At 51.1% G+C, this 23552-nt stretch overlaps 5 protein-coding genes, 4 non-coding genes and 1 pseudogene across 10 annotated transcripts; 4 read left to right on the forward strand and 6 right to left on the reverse strand.

Moving 5' to 3' along the window:
* Window positions 1–24: 24 nt before the first annotated feature.
* Window positions 25–2124, reverse strand: STEHIDRAFT_150429 (WD40 repeat-like protein; the record flags this gene model as incomplete). Its single annotated transcript, XM_007310152.1, has 9 exons — window positions 25–371; window positions 445–580; window positions 644–877; window positions 946–1124; window positions 1193–1302; window positions 1359–1441; window positions 1497–1746; window positions 1803–1865; window positions 1991–2124. The coding sequence occupies 9 exons, from the start codon at window positions 2122–2124 to the stop codon at window positions 121–123; spliced, it is 1440 nt and encodes a 479-aa protein (XP_007310214.1). The 3' UTR covers window positions 25–120.
* Window positions 2125–2573: 449 nt separating this feature from the next.
* Window positions 2574–5035, forward strand: STEHIDRAFT_172461 (uncharacterized protein; the record flags this gene model as incomplete). Its single annotated transcript, XM_007310153.1, has 8 exons — window positions 2574–2661; window positions 2721–2995; window positions 3055–3198; window positions 3253–3308; window positions 3373–3425; window positions 3489–4468; window positions 4572–4807; window positions 4936–5035. The coding sequence occupies 8 exons, from the start codon at window positions 2574–2576 to the stop codon at window positions 5033–5035; spliced, it is 1932 nt and encodes a 643-aa protein (XP_007310215.1).
* Window positions 5036–5467: 432 nt separating this feature from the next.
* Window positions 5468–5574, reverse strand: STEHIDRAFT_t278. Its single transcript has one exon. It is a non-coding gene; the product is annotated as a tRNA-Leu (tRNA).
* Window positions 5575–7804: 2230 nt separating this feature from the next.
* STEHIDRAFT_105104 (kinase-like protein) lies at window positions 7805–10866 on the forward strand (the record flags this gene model as incomplete). The annotated part of the gene is made up of 7 exons (XM_007310154.1): window positions 7805–8050; window positions 8090–8204; window positions 8621–8850; window positions 9092–9307; window positions 9424–9604; window positions 9722–9956; window positions 10057–10866. 7 exons carry the CDS (start codon window positions 7805–7807, stop codon window positions 10166–10168), a joined length of 1335 nt encoding a protein of 444 aa, XP_007310216.1. The 3' UTR covers window positions 10169–10866.
* A 1711-nt stretch (window positions 10867–12577) lies between these two features.
* On the forward strand, window positions 12578–12678 carry STEHIDRAFT_t263. The gene has a single exon. It is a non-coding gene; the product is annotated as a tRNA-Leu (tRNA).
* Window positions 12679–12713: 35 nt separating this feature from the next.
* On the reverse strand, window positions 12714–13654 carry STEHIDRAFT_125753 (DUF1903-domain-containing protein). The gene is made up of 3 exons (XM_007310155.1): window positions 13412–13654; window positions 13319–13352; window positions 12714–13192 (listed from the first exon to the last, which is right to left on the reverse strand). Exons 1-3 carry the CDS (start codon window positions 13418–13420, stop codon window positions 13008–13010), a joined length of 228 nt encoding a protein of 75 aa, XP_007310217.1. The 5' UTR covers window positions 13421–13654; the 3' UTR covers window positions 12714–13007.
* Window positions 13655–13938: 284 nt separating this feature from the next.
* Window positions 13939–14049, reverse strand: STEHIDRAFT_t277. The gene has a single exon. It is a non-coding gene; the product is annotated as a tRNA-Tyr (tRNA).
* Window positions 14050–14243: 194 nt separating this feature from the next.
* Window positions 14244–14339, reverse strand: STEHIDRAFT_t276. Its single transcript has one exon. It is a non-coding gene; the product is annotated as a tRNA-Val (tRNA).
* Window positions 14340–14907: 568 nt separating this feature from the next.
* STEHIDRAFT_t275 lies at window positions 14908–14996 on the reverse strand (annotated as a pseudogene). Its single transcript has one exon. The product of its transcript is annotated as a tRNA-OTHER (tRNA).
* Window positions 14997–16530: 1534 nt separating this feature from the next.
* On the forward strand, window positions 16531–23418 carry STEHIDRAFT_172464 (uncharacterized protein). The gene is made up of 9 exons (XM_007310156.1): window positions 16531–16894; window positions 16958–17014; window positions 17081–17116; window positions 17323–19242; window positions 19345–20660; window positions 20721–21205; window positions 21263–22538; window positions 22597–22671; window positions 22727–23418. The coding sequence occupies exons 1-9, from the start codon at window positions 16712–16714 to the stop codon at window positions 23247–23249; spliced, it is 5871 nt and encodes a 1956-aa protein (XP_007310218.1). The 5' UTR covers window positions 16531–16711; the 3' UTR covers window positions 23250–23418.
* Window positions 23419–23552: the final 134 nt, after the last annotated feature.

Consider the following 23552-nt stretch of genomic DNA (forward strand, 5'->3'; position numbering starts at 1 on the left):
GACCGCCAGCACTTGTACCCTCAAGTTAGCCCATATCTTCATCTTTTCGCCTATGGATCATAGGAGCATCTATCTACGCTCGAAGCACTCGCAAATCAAAAGGCGGCTGAAAAGCTCAGGTTACCCAGCATCTGTCACGGAGCCTGAGAAGTCCCACAACCGGATCGAGTCGTCCTTCGTCTCTGGCTGTTTTCGTGCCCGCGACTTGCGTACCACGCGAGTCTTTTGCGCAGATTCGTCTTCCTCACATGAAGACCCCGACGAGCTTGTCCCCGAAGGAGAGTCAGGAGTGAGATGATCGAAGTGACGCGAGCCTGAGACGGAGAGAAGGAATGGATGTAGTGGGTGGAAGGACGTAGAGCCGATTGCGTCTGTAGACAAATCACCCATAATTATCGCCCATCAATCGTGGCATTGGCCGATAAAGTTGGGCTGTAGGCCTACCTTCATGTGCGTGGAACCTTAGAGCCGGACGGTTCATTACGGTATTTGTCGTGGTGGGCATTTCACCTGTAGTGTCCATGGGCAAATCGGCGGGAGGTGCGCCCTCATCGAGGTCAAACATGCATACATCTCCGTCCTTTCCATGCACGGCATGTTAGAATAGTCCACGGAAGTGAGAAAGTTAGCGTGGTGGGCTTACCGGGGTGCCCGTACTCATCCACTTCCCACCGATATCGACGTCAAATTTCAACCGCTGGTTTGTGTCCTCGCTCTTCCGTGCCGCGGTAGCCAGACCTGTGGCAGAGGCGCAGGCAGAGCGATCGAACACCTGTACTGGCGTGAATGTGTCACCTCTGAGGTCCCATGCGTAGATGCTTGTATGACGGCGAAAGGAAGCATAAAGGATGTGCGGTTTGTATGGATGGAACGCGATCTGAAAGAATTTATTAGAAAAAATGGAGCGATATTAAAGGATGGATAGTGATGTGATGATATAATTGCCTGTGACACCGAAGCCCTGACAGCAGCATCACTGAATCCAATCCACCCCACCGCTTTACCATTGTCTGCATCATCTTCGTTGAACAGCGCGATATTAGCACCATTGATCGAAGGTGGGCTCAGCGAACCGGCCGCGAAAAACGAGCCGGAGGGGCAGAAGGACAAAGCCGACAGTATGCCTACCATCAGAACAGTAATGAGATGTATATCCAGTTGGTCTACTAAAGCACACTATAGAGGCCTCTACCTTTGAGCCCATCTCTGCTTTTGCGGGAAGGTGTTGTGAGTATACGGGTGCCTTCGCCAGGTGTTTGAAGATCGAATACTTCGATGGCAGAATCAAAGCCACAGTACAGTCTGCACATATGTTAGGGTTGCGTTCAGTGGCGAGACCAGACGGGATTTAAGCTGACCTTTGTCCGGTGAGGTTGAACGCTAGACTATGTGGTGCAATCTGCCGCTCACGATGGTCGACAATTTTGTATGACGCTCTAAGCTGCGGTATCTAGATATGAGACCACAGCCATGCCAAAGATCAAGAGAAGACCCACACGACCGGATGCTGCATCCAGCAGTCGAACGGGTGACTCTCGTACAGATGCAACAAAGCAGAACGAAGCAAGGTCAAAGACTGTGGCACGAGGATACCAAGCATAGTCAACGATTGGCGCTGCTTGAGGCAAGGTAGTCCAGGTTCTGTTCGCGATCTGCTCTGTATTGGTCGTCAGTTCAGGATTAGAGGAAAGAGATGAACGGCACTCGCCTGTCTGAGCTAATGATAAGTGGAGAATTTCTGGAGGTCTAGACAGTTACATGTGCATGAATGAGGTGAATGATAAGGGATCTCGGATACCTACAAGTTGAGCATCTGAAAGCTGCGATTTTCACAGTGAGCGAGAGCCATTGAGCCATCGGGACACCTGTTCAAAAGAAAGAGTACATAAGTCAGATTTATGCTTAGAAGGGTAGAGTCCAGCAGTAACGGGAGGACAGGTCGTGGTCCTTCATCCCACTTATCTGGCAGCAGCTCAGTAAAAACACTCACCATTTTGCAGACCGGACAAAATTATTGGAGAAAGAAGGATCAGGCGTCAAACGAACGGTGCCACCTAACAATGGATTTGATGAGACATCGTAGGACGGCGGCGCCCATGTGTATTCTGCACTTGTTTGCGCCATCGGAAACTGAGAAGAAGTTGCTTCGTTTTTGCTGAATGAGTGCCACACAGAAAGCCTGGTGGTGGTTCGTGATCAAAAGGTATCGGCGCCAGTGGCACGCCACAACAGAGGTTCAAGTTCGGCTCGGGAAATGCCGATAGAAGTATTTTCTTCCGATTCCTTGGCGGCGGAGAACTTGAACATCGCGAGTGACGCATGCGCCCTCCGAACATATAAAAGGCTCTCGCTTCTAGCAATAACGATAACTGTGACCCTCTCGCTGACTCGGAATTGTGAACCTCTTGAACCTTCCGTGCAAGCCTTGGGCTGGTAGACGTATCTGGCAGCTCAGGTCACTTCACTTCGTGGTTGACCAACATGCCCGGGCTCACGCTATCAGATGATTTTTTCTTCTTTCTTCAACATTATGATAAACAGGCTCCCCCGAAGAAGACACCCCCTTCAATCTCATGGCTAGTTTGACGGACAACTCGAACACAAGTTCTGACATTTCTTCTTGGTCGTCTATCCTCCCTCTCGTCGTATTCTTCGTAACAAGTATTTACCTCCCTCAATACCCTTCACCGCTATTTACTGACATCTTTCACGATTTCAAGATATCATAATCATATTCCCCTCCTCCGTTCCCATTCCGTTTTTTGTTCTACGCCTCGTCCGAAACACACTCGTCTCGGCCCGCATCATCTCACCACCACTGGACTCATCTGCCTCTCGCAGAAGACAATTCCACTTCAATTTTATCACCGTTCCACTAATCAGCGTTCTCGTTCTCCTTGCCTGTGGCGCTATTGATGGAACGACGATACATAGGGGTATCGTGGGAGCCGATGGAGTACATCCCATCGATATCATGGCTTTGTTCATTTCGCTGGTCAGTTGAGTTTTATACGAACGAATTGAACTATCCAAATAAGTATTGAGTAAACGTAGGCATATCTATCCATATCTCTAGATGCCACAGGCCTATTTCGATTTCTCGCCTTCTGGGTCGCAAGAAAAGGCGGCAAGTCGGGCCAGAGGCTCTATTTTTATATTTACTGCTTTTTCTTAGTTAGTGGGGTCATCGTTGGGAACGTAAGTCGCAACTTTGTTTGCCCAGTCATCAATGTTGAAATTTTCTGCACTTAGGATCCAGTCATCCTCTCCGGCACGGTATTTCTAGCGTACCTCACGCGTATGTCTGGGTGTGTCGCAATCAGTGACCAGTCCGAATATGATATTCTTATATTCGTTGTTTTTCATTGACAGCATAACACCACCGACAGCGTGGATCTACGCTCAATTTACTGCTGCAAACATGGGTATGCCTGCTTTTTAACTAATTATCTGCTTCCTCTAATATTTGACTGCCATGCCCGTAACAGCCTCCGCCGTCCTCGTCTCTTCTAATCCGACGAACCTTGTCCTCTCTGGCGCCTTCAACATCACCTTTATAACCTACACCTCAACTCTCATTCTCCCCTTCATAGCATCCGCAATCATTGTTTATCCCGTGCTCGCCTGCTTGCTACTCAGGAAAGAAGGGTTGATTCCGAAGAGGATCGACCTTGGCTTCGATGATGATGCCGGAATCGAGACACAAAATTCTGACAACAGTCAACTCCAAGGAGTTCAAGCCAATGAAGGCAATAGTGATAGCGTCTCATTGGCAGCCACTGCCGAAATCGAACTCGAACGCGCCCCTTCGACAAACGCAACCTTGACCCTCCACGATAAACCAGGGGCCATTTTCGGCTCTGTGCTTTTGCTCGTGACGCTTGCGGTGTTGGTGGGCACGTCGACGATAGGAGTGCAGGTTTGGCAGGTGACGGTCCCTCCTGCGTTGATCATGCTGGGGAGGGATGCGTGGTGTGATTGGAGGAGGTGGAGGGAAGCGGAGAAGGGAAGAACTGATGGGCATGGTGAAGATAGTGGTGGTACTGGCGAAGTGAGCGATATTGAAGCGGTCATGGAGGATTCCACGTCGGAAAGGCCGATCGAAATGCAGAGGATGAAATCCAACGAACTTCCACCTACCGCTCAAAATCAGAACACTTCGGAACCAGAATCTGACCTGCCCCCGCCCCAATATCAGCGCCACCAACCCCAACGGGTCACTCTATCTTCCCTCTTTACTCCCACCGTCACCTCCCTCCAACACATCTTCCCAACGATTCACACCCTATCCCAGCGGCTCCCGCTCCCTCTCCTCCCATTCGCATTTATGATGTTCATTCTCGTACAAGGTCTCGCCTCCAAAGGTTGGGTAGAGATATTTGGCGGTTGGTGGGATAGTTGGGTTAGGAGGACAGGGGTCGTGGGTGCTGTGTTTGGGATGGTGGGTATTAGTGGGGTGTTGTGTAATGTGAGTCTGATTTCGCCCTATCTTCCTTTACAATATTTCTGCCTCCCTGCCTCTGTCTTTGCATACTGCGGAGTACATCACCAACTCACCGATCGAATCACAGGTCTGCGGAACGAATATCGGAACCACCATCCTCCTCGCGCGCACCCTCCAAGCCTGGCTCTCTTCCACCACCGGCACCACCACCTCCGACACACCGTCCAAACTCCTCCAATACGCCTCGATCTACGCCCTAGCCCTCGGATCGAACTACGGCGCGTTCACCTTTACTTTCGGGGCTTCGCTCGCCGGGTTGTTGTGGAGGGATATATTGCGGCAGAAAGGAATTGTTGTGAGACGGTGCGTTTGTCCACCGCGATACGCCGGCCCACCCTCCCCATCTGTTCACCATCTTTTCTCTTCAAAAACGCACGTTATTCGCTGAGCTGACCATATATCGTGCCCCGCAACTGTCCCGATAATTCTAGGCTGGAATTCGCAAAAATCAACGTCGCGCTTTGGATCGTCGCTTCTCTGGCAGGTGGGGCGGTCTTGGTCGGACAAGCGATCATTAAACATGGATCGTGAGGCTCGATTTTATGGGGAAGCAAAATGAATTGCTTTCTAGAGCATCCATGAAGGGGACGGTCTAGTAGTAGACTGCGAAAGCAAGGCGGTGGAAGGGAAGGTTGCATAGTATGAAGGTACCGGCGCCACAAGTGGTGATCAGATGTGGTGCTTGTGAGTTGGAATGTCTCTTGTACTATGTTAGTGGTTCATGTCGCTAAGATTGCAGACGTTGAGTGCGTAAGTGCCACTATCACCTTGGACTCAGTTTCTCCCTCAAACGATCCACCGACGCGTAAACGATGACCGTCTGGATCGTCGAGCGATGACTAGACCTCGAACAAACACAAAAAAACCATACACTCGACAGTCCGCGATCCTGATACCCCACGACGAACTTTTCAAAAGACAATGGAGAAGAAAAAGAGCACGAAAGCGTCAATTCCGGTGTATTGACGAGAGTGGGATTTGAACCCACGCCCCCGAAGAGATCAGATTATCTTTAATATATATGGCTTGGAACCTTAGTCTGACGCCTTAGACCGCTCGGCCATCTCGCCATGACATGGTACATGGTACCGTGTGTCGGGACGGGGGTCAGGGGGATTGCGGACGGGGAGCTGAATACGGAATGTGGTGAGGCATCGATATGGATGGGTAGGATCGTAAGGGGTGCAGTAATCCGGATGGACCATCCTGAAATGTATAAGAAAAAGACTACGTACACTTGAGCACGACGGAAAGCCCAGGGCACGAGGTTAGGACCCAACGTAGCACTGATGGACTGAAAGATTTCCTGAGAGCGCTTTATGCACGAAGCACCCAAGCCAATGACGCCGATCTGTGAGACGACATGCATGCATGCATGTATGTGGACCTGGCTTGTCGTGGATAGGCAAGCTAGCAGGAGAGAATACTACTAACTTATCAATTCAACAACAATCGGAAGCCCCTAGACCGCTAGCACTCGCCCAGCTGAGTGGACCTGACCAGGCAAGACTACGCCTCTGACATGTAATAGACAAACGATGGAATTCAAAAGCTGAATGTTCATTTGCCCCTGCCCCACAGGGCAAGTACAGGAGTACGGAGTAGCGCGATTGAACAGGCCTGGCTTGATATAAAACCGAAGTATTATGACAGCATTTCATCGAGGTTGCGGCTTGGAGAGAAAAATAAATCGTGCCCATGCTGTTGAGGAACAGTCGCGACCAAGGGGAAGACAGAGCGAATTTTCATCGCGCTTGAGGCTCGGAGAAAAATAGACCGTGCCTGCACTGCAGAGGCATTACTACGACCATGGGGAAGACAGAACAAAATTTCGATCCGATGCGACCCGCATTATCAGAAATTAATGCCCAGGCTAGTCATGCGCGCATGAAGTAAGGCCATTCGAAGACTTGGCTCTCAGCTCTTCACTATCGGCGGAGACTGAGAGGACCATAGTATCATTGCTATAATACAGCTAGCAAGGAGGTAAGAGCTTCAGTCGCGACATGCTAGTCATAATCTCAAAGCTAGTCCCATGCTTGAATATATGAATAATCGCAATAGCTGAGAGCCATAACACAACACAGTGAATGGCATCGGAGGTCGCCGGTCGGCGGAGAACTATGACGCATGCGCGAAGGATAGCTTACCCCGACGAAGATTCACCGCAATTTTGTCAGTAAGACGAGATTGATGGCATCTGCGACCGACAGTGCAGCATCTCATCGGAAGCGAAAGGTAGATCGACAGTGCGTAGAGAGCTTTGAGGATCCGAAGCACCGCCGGCAAAATCAAGGCCAAACCCATATGAGCTCTGACAACTGCCAGCGTAATTGACATCCTCGCTATATGAAAGTATAATTATCAATAAATCAATGCAGACAGCGCAAAAATGGATGGTCGAACGTCAAAAGGAGCCTAGAGAAAGAAGTGGATGTATCCTGTCACGCCGAAACGCTAGCAAAATAATTGACATGTGCGTGGGACGAGACGAAGAGTGCAAGGACGCATACCCATGAAGGATGGGTGCTGCTTGATGTTAGCCGACGTGGGAAGAGGTGTTACTTTATTGCACGGGAAATCGCGACGGTGTCGGGGAGCCCCGTTGCGTGCGTACATGAGGAAGGGTTATCTGTTGTCTTGGAATAGGCGGTATTCTTCCGACCGCATCGACTCGAGCGCAAGCAGACAAGATGTCATCTATTTTCAGACAGCGGAAGTCGGCAAGCAAACTTAGCCATGTAACGAAAGAGGCAGAATTAGAGCGATCAGTGATGGCCGATGGCAGAGGAGTCATGTCATGGTGGTACCTTTTTGGAAGATTTTGCGGCGTGGGGGAAAAGATTCTCAAAGCCTGAATGAAGACAGCGCGATAGAGGGTGTTCACGAGCAAGGAGATCTCGTCAAGTGGACAGCATGCAGGAAAAAGGGAGTGCTAAGATGCCCTGGCTAATCGCGACTAGTGGCGAGCGGGTACTATTAGATAGTCGGAAGGAATAATGTAGCCAGTGAGTCGTGGAGGAGAGAGCTGGATGTGGTGATATGACCTGTCCTAAACGACGTTAATTGAGGTCGTAAAGGGTTGCCCGATGGGGGACGAGAAGAAAAGAGGCCTCTGCCCTGGGCGGCAGTTGCCGTTCCGGTATAATGAAGCGATAAGATTAGATGTCACGGCGGTTGCCCGAGACCGGCCAAGTTGGGAACAAAAGCAGGCGTTGTTCAGCCCGACCTCCCTTTCTCTCTCCCACCTCGCCTCGCCTCTCCCTTTCACCGTCTTTCAGCTCTGCGAGTCAGTATCCAATGCTTAGACGAATGACAGACAAACTGCTTGCTCATCCTGGCAACCGTGACCATGGCTCTCCCTCACCCACATCTACGCACAACAATATCCCATCGTCATCCTCTTTGTATAAGCACAATCCTAACCACCCACTCGCACCCACATCAGGCCATCCCCATGCACCAGAATATCCTCTTCATCGAGGCTCAATCTCAACAGAACGAACATCTGAATCGGGAGACCGCTCATATCTCGCTAGACCCTCAGTCGAGCGGCACTCTAGTCTCAGCACCCCCATGGATGAGGACGAGGAGCTTCCGCTACCCCCGCAACCGCGGCGGGTCATGGGCAGCTACAAGCTCGCCGATTTCTTCTTCCACAGAACACTGGGCACGGGCAGCTTTGGTCGTGTTCACTTAGGTGCGTTCATTTGTTTGTTTGTCGGGTGCTTTTATTGTTTTAGGATGTGAGAGTCGTCGTCCCACGTGGTCGCTCTCTCTTTTGTGAGATCTCCATCGTCCTGTCACCAGATGGCATGGAAGCATCCGTTGCTTGATGTATGGTTTGGAAGATTAGATGGCGGGTACATTGCGATACCGCCATCACATCTGTTGCCTCGGGTGGGTTAATCATTGTTGTGGCCCAAGGTGCCACGCGAGTTTGACTTTCCAGAGCCCTCAGTGTGGGTCGAAGATCATACTACGGCACATTAGATAGTTGCCGCAAGCAATGTACCCATGCTCACTTGTTTCTCTCTTTCTCATTCCATGCTCTTTCAATCTGATCCCAAACTCACCCCTATTCCCACGCCACTCCTCGCCTCCCGCTTCATACAGTACGCTCAAAACACAACCTCCGCTTCTACGCCGTCAAAGTCCTCAACAAAGAAAAAGTGGTTCGTATGCGCCAAGTGGACCACACGAATAACGAACAGCGACTGCTCCTCGCCGTCCAATACCCGTTCATCGTCAACCTCTGGGGCACCTTCCAGGATTTCACCAATTTATATATGGTTATGGACTTTGTCGCCGGTGGAGAGTTGTTCACGCTTTTGAGGAGGTCGAATGTGAGTTATCTATCTCCGTTCCATGCCCGGTATGGGTGTGGCTGTGTTACTGGTTGGAATGTCATGTTGAGCAAATGCGTGTACTTGCGTGTTTCGTATAGCGGGTAATGTCTCCTCACCTCCGCCCATCCATTTCACAATCCCTCCAACATCACCTCCAACTCCATATCCATAGCGTTCCTTTCCTCTTCCATTTTCAGCTCTTACTGACGCTTCCCTTTTTCCCTCCCCTCGCATACAGCGCTTCCCTGACCCAGTAGCGAAATTCTACGCAGCCGAGGTCTCGCTCGCGCTGAATCATCTGCACAAACACGACATCGTCTACCGCGACCTCAAACCCGAAAACATTCTGTTGTCGATAGATGGACACGTGAAGATCGCGGATTTCGGCTTCGCGAAGTTTTGTCCGAATACGACATGGGCGCTCTGTGGCACGCCAGACTACCTGGCCCCGGAGGTGCGTTCCTTCAACCGCATCCCATCCTTCTCCTTCTCTTTCTTCCAAAAAGAGTCAAGATCGACATGGCTTACTGGTGTCCTGTTTCTGCTCGCGTTCGTGTGTGTCGTGTATAGATCATCAATCAACAGCGATACAATAAATCGGTAGACTGGTACGCCCTCGGCGTGCTCGTGTTCGAGATGTTGACCGGCCTCCCGCCGTTCCATATCCCGGGCGAGGCCGCAGGATCGCCGATGGGGCTTTATCAGAGGATTCAGAGGGGTATACCGGCGATCAGGTGGCCTGTTGCGTCTTGTGAGTATCAATTCTTTTCCTTTGCGTTCTACCACTCTTCCGTTTTGGGATCACTCCCTCGCCATATGTGGACGTAGAAATAAGATGAGTGCATGGATGCTGACCCTCGTCTGACAGCACAAATGCCAGCGTCGACAGCCCCTGGGTATCCCTTTATCAACGCCCCCGCCCGGGATCTGATATTACGCTTCCTGGAGTCAGACCCTTCGAAGCGACTGGGCAACCTGAAGAAAGGGTCGTACGACGTGTTTAACCACTCCTGGTTCGTCGAGGTGGACTGGGATAGACTGGAAAGGAGGGAGGTGATGGCACCGTATATGCCGAAGGTGATGGGTGAGGGGGACGCGAGCGCGTGAGTCGTCTTTCTCTCTTTTATTTTCTTTCTCTTTTCGTGTGCACGGAGATGTGAAGAAGGGAAGTGATGATGGATGCTGATTTTGGCTTTGATGTAGGTTCGAGCAATACCCGGATGAAGACGTCTTACAGTCATATGGGAGTTATGGTGGCGATGTAAAGGATTCGATGAAGGAGCTGTTCCCGGATTTCGAGTATACGGCTCATTGAGGTCTCTCTCAGGCTGACCGTATACTTTTTTGGTCTTCGGTTTTTTTCGCACTGCATCATCAGCACCCTCATCATCCTCATCATCCTCACCCTCCTCCTCATATCATGGACTTTGTTGTATACGCCGTCGCTTATGGATTAAGCGAACGTGCGATGCGGATTCTTTCTTCCTTCCTTTCTTCCTGCGTTTCTTTCGCATTTGTTGTTGTTGTTTGAGAGATTGTGGTATACCTGACATCCCGTCTCCTCGTCTCTGTAGTTGTTCGGATATTCTCCCCGAGTTCATCCGTGTCGTCTGTCTGCCCGATGTTGGCACTGTTGTTTTTTGGAACTCCCTCCCTCTTGTTGTGCCTGTCCTTGTGTTTGTGTTTTGTCATACCAACCCGTTCGTCGACATCCATGGGTGTTCTCCGTCTTCGCAATGGATTCGAGTCGCTGATATCCTTTCATCGTCCTTTTTCTGTGGATACCATCCAATGGAATATGGGGTCGTATCAGTTGAACTGCAACTCGAGACCTTCTTGTCCACGCTTCTCTTCCTATAGCTACTCGAGTACTTCCGGCTCCAGTTCCTGTTCTTTATTCCTTCCTGTATATTCGTTTATGTTTCCTGTTTCAGTCTGTATTGTCCCCTCGCCTTGGTGATGAGTCTTTGACTCTCACGCGCAACCTCCATACATACATAACTCACAAATTTGTCACAAATTCACGGATGCTTACTGTCATTGATTGCCTCTTTGCAAAGTATGAGGCGAGATGCGACTCCAAAAAGGGAGGTCTACATATCCGGTTCCTGAGGGTGATAGTTCCTCGTACGCTCGTCTATCTCATCCCACCTTTGGAATAACCCCGCTTTCGCATAGGGGCTCTCAAGCGCATCAGCGGTTCCATGAGGCAGTCTGCAACTTGGCGCATCATTCATACTGCCTCTTAAGATCACATTACTTGCCTTCTCAACAAACTGTATAACGCGATATCTGAGAGCCACACAATAGGCTTTCCTAAGACGCTGGAGACACCTTCCGTGATTGCGGCGATCGATTCTTCTGAGACAGACTCGGAACAGAGGAACTTTGCGATGTACGGAGCAGTACCCGGAACAGTCACATTGCGAAGAGCTTCGAAGAATATGTGGTCGAAGGTCATCTCCTGGAAGTCGCGGTAGAGCTCTGAGTCCTCGTCCCTGATGTACGAATATTCCCGCAGCGTGTCTTCAGCGACGACGAGTGGAGTCCCCATTGCCGCGGTTATGGCACCGCCAACTGGTCCACCAAACAAGCAGCCAATGGCGATTCCGACAGCGAGGATTGGCGATATAGCACAGTGAATTGCGATACGCTGTTTCCACTGATATTTCCACAATGCACAACATTATTGATCAGAGGTTGATGTCGATATTATAATTTATTGCATGAAACGAGAGAAAGAAAGCTGCATACCGGATGGGATGCTAAAGCATGCACACCTGCGACAGCGACCCCGACGAGAGGCACTTTCACCTCACCACCACGATCAAACCAATGGCCACTTTATTTACACGGGAAAAAATAATCAACTGTTTTAGACTGTTTTAGACTGTAGTCAGTCACATGAAGGATAAAGAACTCTCACTGGCGCTCGAATACGAGTGTCCCGTTCCGATTGGACATGCATCTCGCGACGTCGATTGCACTGTACACGTACTCATCGCCATCGATGCGTAGGTCTGCACACAACAGTACTTCGGTGGAGGAGACGATGAGGGACACATTCCGTGCGGAATCGAAGAAACGATCTCCGTTTGAGGTGAAAGATCCGCTGCGATTTCCGTAATGGTCGTTCAAGTCGATTGACGAATGGTGGAATGTTCCGTCATGGCCAAGGCAGAGGGCGTGGAGTCTCGAGTCTCGTAAGGTGAACGTTCCGCATGATTTTGGAAGAAGCTCCGTCCTATGGAATGGCATATCATATATGATCAGACGCACCATGCAACACTCAGAAGAGTAAAAGAAAAATGCGATTCAAGACGCACAAGTTCCCTTTTGAGAACACGAGACGACCGCATCTACGTTGGTCACGAACATGTCAAGGCATAGGGATGCTGTTGTAAGAGTGCCGTCAAAGTTGCGAAGCGATCCCTTGATCAATATTCCTTTATCATAGACGCAGGTATGGGCTGATCGTGAAAAATTCCTTGAAGTGAGGTCAAAGGACCCATTCTTGTTTCCGATGTACTGGTCCAAGTCAAGGATAGATGACCTCGTGGAACCGTCCATCGCAAGACATGATGCTTTAAGTATCCCCCCAGATAGAGAAACCGTGGACGAGGTCAGTGAGAATGACATCTCCCAGTCACACAGAGCGGCCGCGACGACGTGATGGTAATACACTGACAGGCTCGAATTTACATATATTTTATTTAGAGGTACGGGCGAGATGGCCGAGCGGTCTAAGGCGTCAGACTAAGGTGTTCGAGAGCACCAGATTATCTGATCTCTTCGGGGGCGTGGGTTCAAATCCCACTCTCGTCAGTATTATATGGATGTAGGTCCAATGTTTTGTGGTGGTAGGTTAGGATTTTTATCGAGAGGGGACTAGATGTGAGCCTGTACTTATGCAAAGCATATCTAATCTACGTTGAGAGTATAAGATACGTAGGCATATATTGACGCGCGGGAACATACTGACGTATCGAGCCTTGTGTCTTTTTTCGGCTCCCACCGCTCAACCTGCCAAGACGGTCTTACGACTGCCAAACGACTGCTCATCCGGATCCCCATCCAAGCTCCAACCCCTCCACCACCGCGCCCGCCTCCTTTTCCCTTCTTACCCTCTTCCTTTTCTACTATTCATCCCAATCCTAACTCTCCGGATGGTTCCTAAACCACCTCGTCACCGCACTCGGAATCGGACAAGCCGTCGACTCTCCCTTCCCGTCCGTAGAGTCATACATCATTTGACAGCATTCGTATAGTTTACGCACGTGGGAGTCGCATTTGGAGGGGTTGTAGGTGTTGCGGGAGAGGCAGGTTTGGAGGGAGCAGGCTTTGTGAGGTGGGTACGTGGTTGCCGAGGGTGAGGACGGGGTGAAGGGGAAAGACGAACGGCAAAATGATTTGGTGGTGAGAACTAGGATAAGCAAGCAACGGTAAAGTTTAAATAGTAACTTACCTTCGGCTTGACATGGTGGGTCGCTGGAACTGGACTGAAAGGGCATGACGATGAGGAATGAGATTCTGGGGTTGGATATGAGTCGAGACCTACGTTTGACATAACAGTCGAAGAAGGTATCAGAGTAAGCGGTATAGATAGCCCTTGTCAGTCAGGGATATCGGAGGTGAACGTGAGGTGCAAGCAAGGTTAGGCGTAGACAGTGCGCCAGGTACAATTTGCGCACTGGCAAACTCAGTAAACAAGAGGCCACAGATCGAAGAGTTTGTACTAGATTTAAGAGCACAAAGAGGCCAGCTTCAGGATGTCCGTAAAAATGGTAAGTGGTAGCGTGTTGGTGGGTCTCACAGAAATGGCGAGTGGTTCGAGTTGAACTTTTCGGAACGGTGGCATCGACGTCATCACATCACCATCATCCACTCTTCTTTCGCGCCGCTCTTTCGGGCCAAAGGCTTTCGATCCTAACAAGGCCAAACAACCGCCACTGGCAACGCACCGACACACTCCGGGCCGAGACCTGATATACTTACATCTGATCAGGGACCGGTTAGCTATGATAGGCGAGTCCGCTACAATATTCGTATAGGGAAAAATAAGCTCCTGTCGAGATTTTGGACCCAACCCCCGGGCTGGAATTGAACCAGCGACGTTTGTGCGACGACGAAAGTTTGATACCATGCGGTCACATCTTCTATAGTCGTTCAACGCTCTTCCGACTGAGCTACCGGGGGTACAATACATGTAATGTTCTAGGTGATTTCTGTCCTGCATACACATTTGAAAACCTAGGTCGAAAGCGTCTTTTTTTTCGGGCGGTCATTGAGCGGCCCCGGAACCTTTGGTTTGTGAATGGCTGCAATAAAACATAGTAAGCAGATTAGTTATTAAAGATGGGTAGGCAAAAGATCTACCGAATGCAGAACAACCCTGCGAGCTGGAGTCGAACCAGCGACAATGGGAAGCCAACAATACAACTAGCCTATTCGTGGAACCAACGCTCCAACCGCTGAGTTACCGGAGGGATACTCTCAAAAGAGATACATACGCATACGACGGAGTTATGAATGGGGTGGTTTGGAGCGGTTCGGGCAAGTCTTGTATGCGTAACAGTGATGTGGCAAGTCGAGTCTTTGTTTATCTGTAGTATTGAGGAGAGCCGATACTGTAGTGTCATTGGAAAAATCACAGAAGGTACCGTTCTTTAGATTAAAAAGGCAGGCACTCCGAGTCGAAACCAAACCGCCGCCTACGAGACTATCGACGCAGATATGATGTGTCTCCACCTTGAGTCCGCTACTCTACCTGCTGAGCCACAGGAAGAACAAAAGCGTACGGTTGAGTAGGTCTTTATAAAGACGACGTGAACGTACGAATGCACTATCGTGGATTTGTGCGGACTTGTCCCAACAGCTACCTCTGCCAAACATCGACATTTTTCGTCGATAACCAGCTTTCGCCTGATCTGTGGACGAAAACAGTAACATGATTCAGAGTCGTCACATTCTCGGTTTGCCGGACATACAAGCCTTCGATATCAATGAAGTACCCATAGATACGAATATAAAAATGGACCTCCAATGACGTGGCAATCCTCCGAGCTGGGTTCGAACCAGCGTTTATGCCGCCTAGGCCCTGCTTGGACGAGTGGCATCGCTCTACCAGCTAAGCTATCCGGCGGATACAACTGGGTCGTTGGGATAGGGCGAGAACTACATAGTCAGAGGCAATGTGCCCAGCACGATGTTTTGACTTGTCTTTGTCTTGCACTCCTAAAGAATCTAGACTCGATGGGGGGAGGGGGACAGCAGCGTTCAGATCTTTAGTTTGATCGTGTGGGTTTGATTGCAGTGTGAGGAGTGAAGACACGTCATGGTTCGGGGATGATGGGATAAGAAAAATCGATGACGGATCGAAAGAACAGGCCAGCCCCTCAGCTGGAATTGAACCAGTACGTAGGAAAACAGAGTCACACGAATGATCTACTCTGTTCTACCCACCGCTCTACCAGCTGAGCTATCAAAGGGATGATCGTATCGTTCTGCCGTTGGTCACATGTAGAAGGACAAAGCAGTACGAACCTACGAATGTAGTGGCGTGGCAATGGACGGAAAAGTCTGATTTGTTGACGGTGTCGACGTCGATCACCACATTATGGTTCGCCCCATGGCTTGCGAGTTCTCCTCACCGTTGATTATTGCCGATCGAAACAACGGTGGACGGAGCAAATCCGATGTCTGCGTAAAAATATTGACTGTCATAGAAGGTTACAGCACTCCCCGACCTGGAGTTGAACCAGCGTATATGAACATGATGCCGGATGATTGCAACACTTCATCCCATCGCTCTCCAGACTGAGCTATCGGGGTCATGTAAGTGTTCGAACGTAAGTGACCCTGGATCCTGTAGAGAAAACTGGCCGTGCGCGAGATCTATGTTGGATGGTCGTGGTCACCGGGTATCTGGAACCTTGATGATCAACGGGAGGCCGCATTGGACATCCACACTAAGAGGCAGAAAATACACAACAATATCTCAGCACCAAGCCGTGCAAATAGAGAATAGAAGCACTTTACTATGACTCGACAAAATGTTGGCTGGACAGCTCATCATGTTCGAGCTAAATCGATATAAAAAAATATGAACATAGTTGAGGGCTTAGGACACATGTCATCGATTCGAATCCTTCACTCTTCCGGCCAAGATTACTCTGGGCGTTTGCATAACTGTTGGCTGCAGGTAGAAGGTCCGGGATCGGACATCGACCAGAGGAGGGTTCAAAAGGAACGAAGGAGTGCTAGACTCGGAGTAGCCTTGATAGCATTTCATCTTGGGTTAGCTCAGGCTGACACGGAGATCTACGCAAGATGGCTCTAGAGTCTCGATTAATCATCGTCTACAGGCGCCAGCGAAGAGCGGGCAAGCATCCGACTAGGCAAACGGCGTTGCAGTTGTCAGCATCGCCAGCACTCAGCTGCGGGAACTCGGATTCAGCATAGAGTACCAACAATAAATTATATCGAGAGGATGAGATGAGCCAGTGCTGGTATGCCTTGTCGAAGCAAGTCCAAAAATGCGATATATCCAGTCTAAGAATGGCGTCGGGATGTGAAGTCGCAAAGGGCTGCCATCTTGGGTGCCGCGGTTGTTTGTGCCCCACAAACAAACGGCTGCCGCCCGTCCGCGAGCAGAAATGGGACCCCTCCTCTCCGCAACGCCTTCACTCGTCCACCGCGTTCCTCTTGCTGCACGCTCATCATCTCGTCTGGCTCTACGGACTGAGAACTACGACCTGGGCGAAAAACTGTGTCGAACCGTGCGATATCTGTCGAGATCAGCCGAAAGTGGCCTTAGTGGACCTCACACGCTTCGATCCGCATGGGACCGGCTTAGGACATGCCTTCAAAGAAAACGGGCTCTGGTGGTGCAACACGTACTAATGGCAAAGGGAAGAGGAGGGCAAGTGCTTTGGAGATGAGTGAGAGGGATGTGCAGAGGTTGGTCGAGGAAGAAAGGGCTGCTATGCTCAGGGCACGCCAGACGGAGTTAGACCAGGTCGTGGATGCTCATGATAATTTGGTGCGTTTATTCACCGTTTGTGCATGGAAAGGTAAAGTCTTATGCTTTGATTGTGGTTTGAAGGTTCGCGAGGCTTTCCATTTGAACCACTTCAGGACTATGGTTACGTTCGATCCGAAGGTATGACTACTATCATCCTCTCCGCGCTCGGACTCCTGTCTGAGTAATTCTACTTGTGACACGTAGACCGCCAAGGAGGATAACTCGGCCGTATATCAAGAGGTATGTCTAATTAAACTATTGGTTTCATCACCCCTGGCAGTACCATACGCGATGATTCTACCCGCGACGCGTTCGTCAAACCCGTCTCATTTATAAATAACCCTTTCGCCACATATCATCTACCAACCGTCTGCCTTGCATTTCTGGCATGCCCAGCCATGCCCACTTTGTTCTGATATACACATAATGCTGATTGTATCAACCAGTTCAAAGCCCAGTATGATCTTTTGGAACATAGCATCACTTCCAGCGCAGGACCTTCGCGTCGGACAACGCGTCGCGCTCACAATGAACGCGTTGAATTACTCAAAGGATCTACAAGCTCTGCGTCTGCGTCTGCACCCCCCGTAGCAGGACCATCCACCATCTCTCGAACGCGCAACGACTCCGAACCGGGCAATAACGCTGTCTGGGATATCCTCCTAGCTCAGAATCGTGGCGTAACGCCGTCGAAACCTTCGCACCATAAAGGACGAAGCGTCTCCGTGGTTGAAAATATTCGTGCACAGGACAATCCGACGGAGAGCGCTTCTGCACCCATACCAGCACATACCCAGAAGTCGCATGCAAAACGACGTGTTTTCGTCGAAATACCAGCCTCTTCTGCTGAGCGGGCCACATCAACGTCTCATTCAGAATCGTCCTCTTCCCAGCGCACACTACGGAAGTCTACCACGGAACACTCTGCAATGGCCCCGCCACCGCCACTTCCTTCGAGATCATCATTCACAATCGACAATAGGCGTGCCGCGTCTCCGCCACGAAAACGGCGCAGGACAGAACCGTCTTTGTCTTTGTCTTCGGCTTCGACACCGACACCAACAAACAAAGCTGCGATCGCGGCATCACCCGTTCAAACCCCCACCACGTCTATTTACAACTCTGCTTCTGCTTCCATCATTCCCTCGGCCACGACGAAAAGGCGTTCTGGTCGGTTTGCACATTCTGTCTCGAACGCTATGGACCCGACGCCTCTGTCGGATTTGAACACTACGACGGCCTCAACGCCCATAAATCAAATAACGAACCGCCTTCCTAATACGTCTACGAAAGCTAAAGGCAAACAAAAGGCAATCTTTCATGACCTCTCGACTGCGACCCTGCCCGACATCCCCACACCTACTTCTGCACCCGCTCGTGCCCCTCCATCACCCACTCGCCCTTCTACTCCAGCGTCGACCCTCGTTCTTTCCAATGCCAATCATGCCAATAAATCCACGAATGCCAATGTCAGCACGAACACCCGCTCCAACGCCCGAGCCCTCGCTTCCACGCCATCCACCTCAATCCGCCGCATCAAACTGATAGTCCGCAAACCTCCACCTTCATATACTTCACCCGTCCAAAAACCAATTCTCAACCCACCCTTCGGAGGGTCCGTGGAGAAGCTGCTGGAGAGTTATACGGCGCCTTCGTTTGGAGTGCCTTCGCGTGCTGGCTCGGCGGGTTCAGGTCCAGCGCCGAGTCCAGGGCCTGGGACGGGTGCAGGTGCTGCAGCGCGGATGTGGAAGAATGAGTTGAAAGATATGGAGGAGGATGAGCTGCAGGAGCTGGCGATGAAGAAAGCGAGGATTTGGGAAAGGATATGCGAGGCGAGAGCGAATGGGATGTTGAGGTTTGATTTGGATAGTATGAGGCGGAGTCCGAGTACCGCTGTGGGTGGGAACGGAAGCAGGAGTGCGAGTAGGAGTGGGAGTGTGGCTGTCGGAGAGGGTGCTGGTGGGTCTGGAGCGGGAGCGGGAGCAACGGCAGAGGATGTGGAAGGGAGGGGCAAGGAACCGAGGGATATTTGGGATTTCGTGATTCGGGACGTTAAAGCGGCGTATAAGCGTCGATTGGCGGATTCCGCCGCTGCGAGAGCCTTCGGCGGACACGGTGGGAGTTTCAGTGCTGGGACGACAGCGTTGGGGGTAGGACAAGGCGCTGGGGCAGCGATGTTGATGAAGGCAGGGTATGGTGGTGTTGGACCGTTCGTTGCGGGGATGGTGGCGGCGAAGGTGAGGGGGCATTGGGAGGCGGTGGCAGCGAAGGAGGAGAAGAAGAGGGCGGAGTTGGAGAGGGAGTGGAGGGCGAGGTGGAAAGTTGGGTTGAGGGAGCTGATCAATGAGTGGAAGAAGGCTGTTTTGGTACGTCTTCGGATTCCTTATTCCATGTCCGTGATGGTGTTCAGTTCATGCTTTCCTCCATCTTTCTCTTTTTCTAACTTGTTCTCTAAATTGCGATCACAGTATATTCGAAAAGAAGAACAAGAGAAGTGGGAAGCCGAGGAGGCGAGGAGGGGGAAAGAGCATCTTGATGCAATTTTGGATCAGTCGGGGTTGATACTGGAAACGCAGCATGCAGAGTTGAGTAGGGCTGCTGGAAGGAGTCGGTCGAGCAGCGTGTCGGCGACTCTGAGAGATTGGGAGGATGAAGACGACGAAGAGGATGAAGATGAGGAGGAAGAGGTCAGTGGCGAGGACGTGGACGAGGAGGAGGGTGATGATGGAGATGGAGATGGAGATGGAGATGACGGGGAGACGGAGGAAGGAGGAGAGACGGAAGAGACGTCTCAAGGTCCTGACGGTGACGAGGAAACTAGCGTCGCACACGCCTCAACACGAAATTTAGTTGAGTACCAAGATGACCTCGACGAGTGGCGATCAGATCCTCCGACGCCACATTCTACTCCCAGTGTCGACCCTTCAAGAAGAGGTTCATATGATGTTCTCGCAGAGTTCGACGACTCTATGAATGGTCCATCGCCTTCCTCTGACCTCGTCGCCACACCTTCGACGGTCACCTCTCCATTCGCTCCAGCGCCCGAAACTTCGTACGACGGTTCAAACTCGCGGAAGTCGTTAGCGTCTAGTGCGTTTCAGCCAGTGGAACGCATGGATGTCGATATGGTGTACCATGGGCAGGCACTATTTCGTTCGGAGGATGGTGGCGTGGTGCACCGTGTCGTTGCCGATGCAGTCAATTCCAAGAACCCTCCACATACGACTGAGGTATTTCACGAGACGGTGACGAGGGTGGCGCATCGACCTACGGAGGATACTTTGGTAGGAGATGAGCCTAGAATCATTAAAGATGACCCGAAGAATGGACCGCCAGTACTCGAACAAGACATCGTGATGAAGTCCGGCGTCCCTCCTATCACGGATGCCCCACAAGTCTCTTCTCCCATCCTCATGTCTCCATCCGTTGAAGCACCGGTCGAAGGGGGTCCTGCTCAAATCCTCAACGAACCTGTGGCCAGTCCCAACGGTGATGTGACATCACCGGCTTCAGTTCTGAATGGACACGCAGCTGTGCATGGGGAGTCGCAGGAGAATGAGTCCTCTGATGATGATGATGACAATGAAGAGAGCCACAAGTCTATTCCCTCGTACCTTCGCCCGTATGCCGTCGCACCCGTAGATTGGGACCCCACGAATCGGGTGACTGCTCCCCTCCTTCTTCGTGGACACCTTCGACCGTATCAACAGGCAGGACTCGAGTGGCTCGCGAATCATCACTTGAATAACATGAATGGAATCCTTGCGGACGAGATGGGGCTGGGGTATGTTTAACTTCGTCATCTCCGCGAGAACTTTCACTGATCAACGTCTCTTGTCTACAGGAAGACGATTCAGACTATCGCCCTTCTCGCCCACCTCGCTTGCGACCGCGGCATCTGGGGCCCTCACCTTATCGTCGTACCCACCAGCGTCCTGCTCAACTGGGAAATGGAGTTCAAGAAGTTTCTCCCCGGCTTCAACGTCCTCGCTTACCACGGTACCACCAAGCGTCGGAAGGAGCTTCGACAAGGCTGGAACGACAAGTCTCACTTCAACGTCTGCATCACCTCGTATACTCTCGCCAGCCGTGATGCACACATCTTTAAGCGCAAGCCTTGGTACTACATGATCCTCGACGAGGCCCACATGATCAAGAACTTCAGGTCGCAGAGGTGGAATACGTTGTTGATGTTCAGAAGCTGGAGGAGGCTGTTGTTGACGGGGACGCCACTGCAGAATAATCTGTCGGAGCTTTGGGCTTTGTTGCAGTTCCTGATGTCTGGGTCGAACTTTGCGAACTTGAAGGAGTTTGGGGAGTGGTTCTCGAGTACGTTTTGGTCGCTCTCATGTACCATCCTCATATCGCTGATTGCATGCTACGTAGATCCGTTGGAGAAAGCCATCGAATCTGGCACGGTCATGGACGACGACACTCAGCAGCGAGTTTCGAAGCTGCATACGGTGCTGCGTCCATACCTCCTGCGTCGCCTCAAGAAAGACGTGGAGAAGGAACTTCCACGGAAGTACGAGCATCTGGTCCTGTGTCCCCTCTCCAAGCGTCAACGCTTTCTCTACGACGAATTCATGTCTCGCGCTCAAACCCGAAACGATCTCGGTTCGGGTGTGTACCAGAAGATCGCCAATGTCCTCATGCAGCTCCGTAAAGTTTGCAACCACCCCGACTTGTTCGAAGTTCGACCCATCCGAACATCCTTCCCCATGACGACATCTGCCGTAGCAGATTTCGAAATTAAGGAGCTGCTTGTTCGGCGGCGATTGCTCCAGGACGAGTCGGAGTTCGGTGACATCAACCTCGACCTACTGGGCTTGCGGTTCATCGACCGGCAGAATACGTCCCGGGTTGCAAGTACAGAGACTATGCGCCTGCAGGAGACGGACCACCTTCCTTTTATTTACGAACTCCCAGGCAAGGAGCCTCCCTACGACACTCGGACTATCAGGGGCTTTAAAATACACCGCCAATACCAGCACCGAGCCGCCATGATCGCACGATGGAGTCACTTCGCATATCTTAACCGTTTGCGGTGCAATTCTCAACCAATCTACAGCAGGGAGACCCTTACTTTGGTAGAGCGTTGTACTCGACGCCTGCTGCCTTCCTCTGCTCTGGACCGGTCAAAGAATTACCTCGAGATCGCTGAGCCCATCCATTCCGCTATCAAGTCCTACGAGGATCGAGCAGCTGAGATGGCTCCTCTCGTCGACAAGTTCGCCTGTATCACGCCCGCCGTAGTGGCTCCAGATGTCCGCTTCCACGCCCTCCCTGCCGCATCACCTGTCCTCTACGGAAATCTGGGCCAAGATACGAAGTTCGACGCCATTCTGCACCAGCCAAGTGTCAAACTCCAAATCGCCTTCCCCGACCCCTCGCTCCTCCAATACGACTGCGGCAAGCTTCAAGAACTGACACGACTGTTGCGAGAACGCAAGGCCGGAGGTCATCGTTGCCTTATCTTCACGCAGATGACTCGTATCCTCGATATCTTGGAGTCTTTCCTGAACCATCATGGGTATCTGTATCTGAGGCTGGATGGTGCGACGAAGATTGAGGACAGGCAGTATATCACGGAGAGGTTTAATTCGGATCCTAGGATATTCTGTTTTATTGCTTCGTCGAGGTCTGGAGGCGTCGGGATCAAGTGAGTCATGAATTCCATCGACGTTGTTGAAGACATAGTTCCCTGACATTTTGTACAGTTTGACGGGTGCGGACACCGTCATCTTTTACGACAGCGACTTCAATCCGCAGATGGATCGACAGTGTGAAGACAGGTAAGTTGGCTCTCCTTCGCGTGTATGATTGGAACTTGATTTGAGTTGTTTTCAGAGCGCATCGTATCGGTCAAATTCGCGATGTTCACATATTTCGGTTCATCTCGCAACACACCGTGGAGGAAGCCATGCTCCGAAAAGCCAACCAAAAGCGCTCCCTCGACGACCTCGTCATCCAGAAGGGGCAGTTTGATTGGCGTTCGCTTTTCGGCCAGGTCGAACAGGTTATGGAAGGCGAGGGATTCACGAGGGCGTTGGAAGACTTTGCGGATCAAGAGGACGTTTATGCGGCGAAGGTCGCGGCGGAGGAAGCTGGCGAGCTTGAAGGCGCTGATCAGGCTGACTTCGGCGAGGATGCGCAGGCGGTCGCAGCGTCACACAAGGTCAGCATGGAGGATATGTTACCGGTCACTACAGTGGAGCCAGTAAAGGAGTCTGAGCAGGACGGGCCGGAGACGGAGCAGGTTGTTATGGCCGATGAGGCTGATGGTGAGGAGCAAGAGCCTGGGGCAACGGCGGATTACATGGTGGCCTATGTGCGCTATGAGTATGATTTCTTCAAGGAATGGAGATTGTAGGTCTTTTATGCGCTTTTTCTTGCGTGTCTGTTATCATGTGCACCACTCCTTTCGATATTGCCGGTGATTTGTACTTTTGCTTGTGGTACTTTATGCTCGTCTTTCTCGATATTTCTCTTACGATATATGCTTTCTTGAACCATGAGTCCATGGCGAGTATTTTGCGGTCTTACTCCTGACGGTGCCTCTCCATATGGCTCGTTGATGTTCACTCACTGAGATTCCGGACACAATCAGAAATGATGGTGCGTCCTGCATTGGCCATCGGCGCCTTCCTCCCGGGCTTGTTTAGGTGGCACGGAA

This window comes from Stereum hirsutum (assembly GCF_000264905.1).
Source record: "Stereum hirsutum FP-91666 SS1 unplaced genomic scaffold STEHIscaffold_19, whole genome shotgun sequence".
Lineage (NCBI taxonomy): Eukaryota > Fungi > Basidiomycota > Agaricomycetes > Russulales > Stereaceae > Stereum > Stereum hirsutum.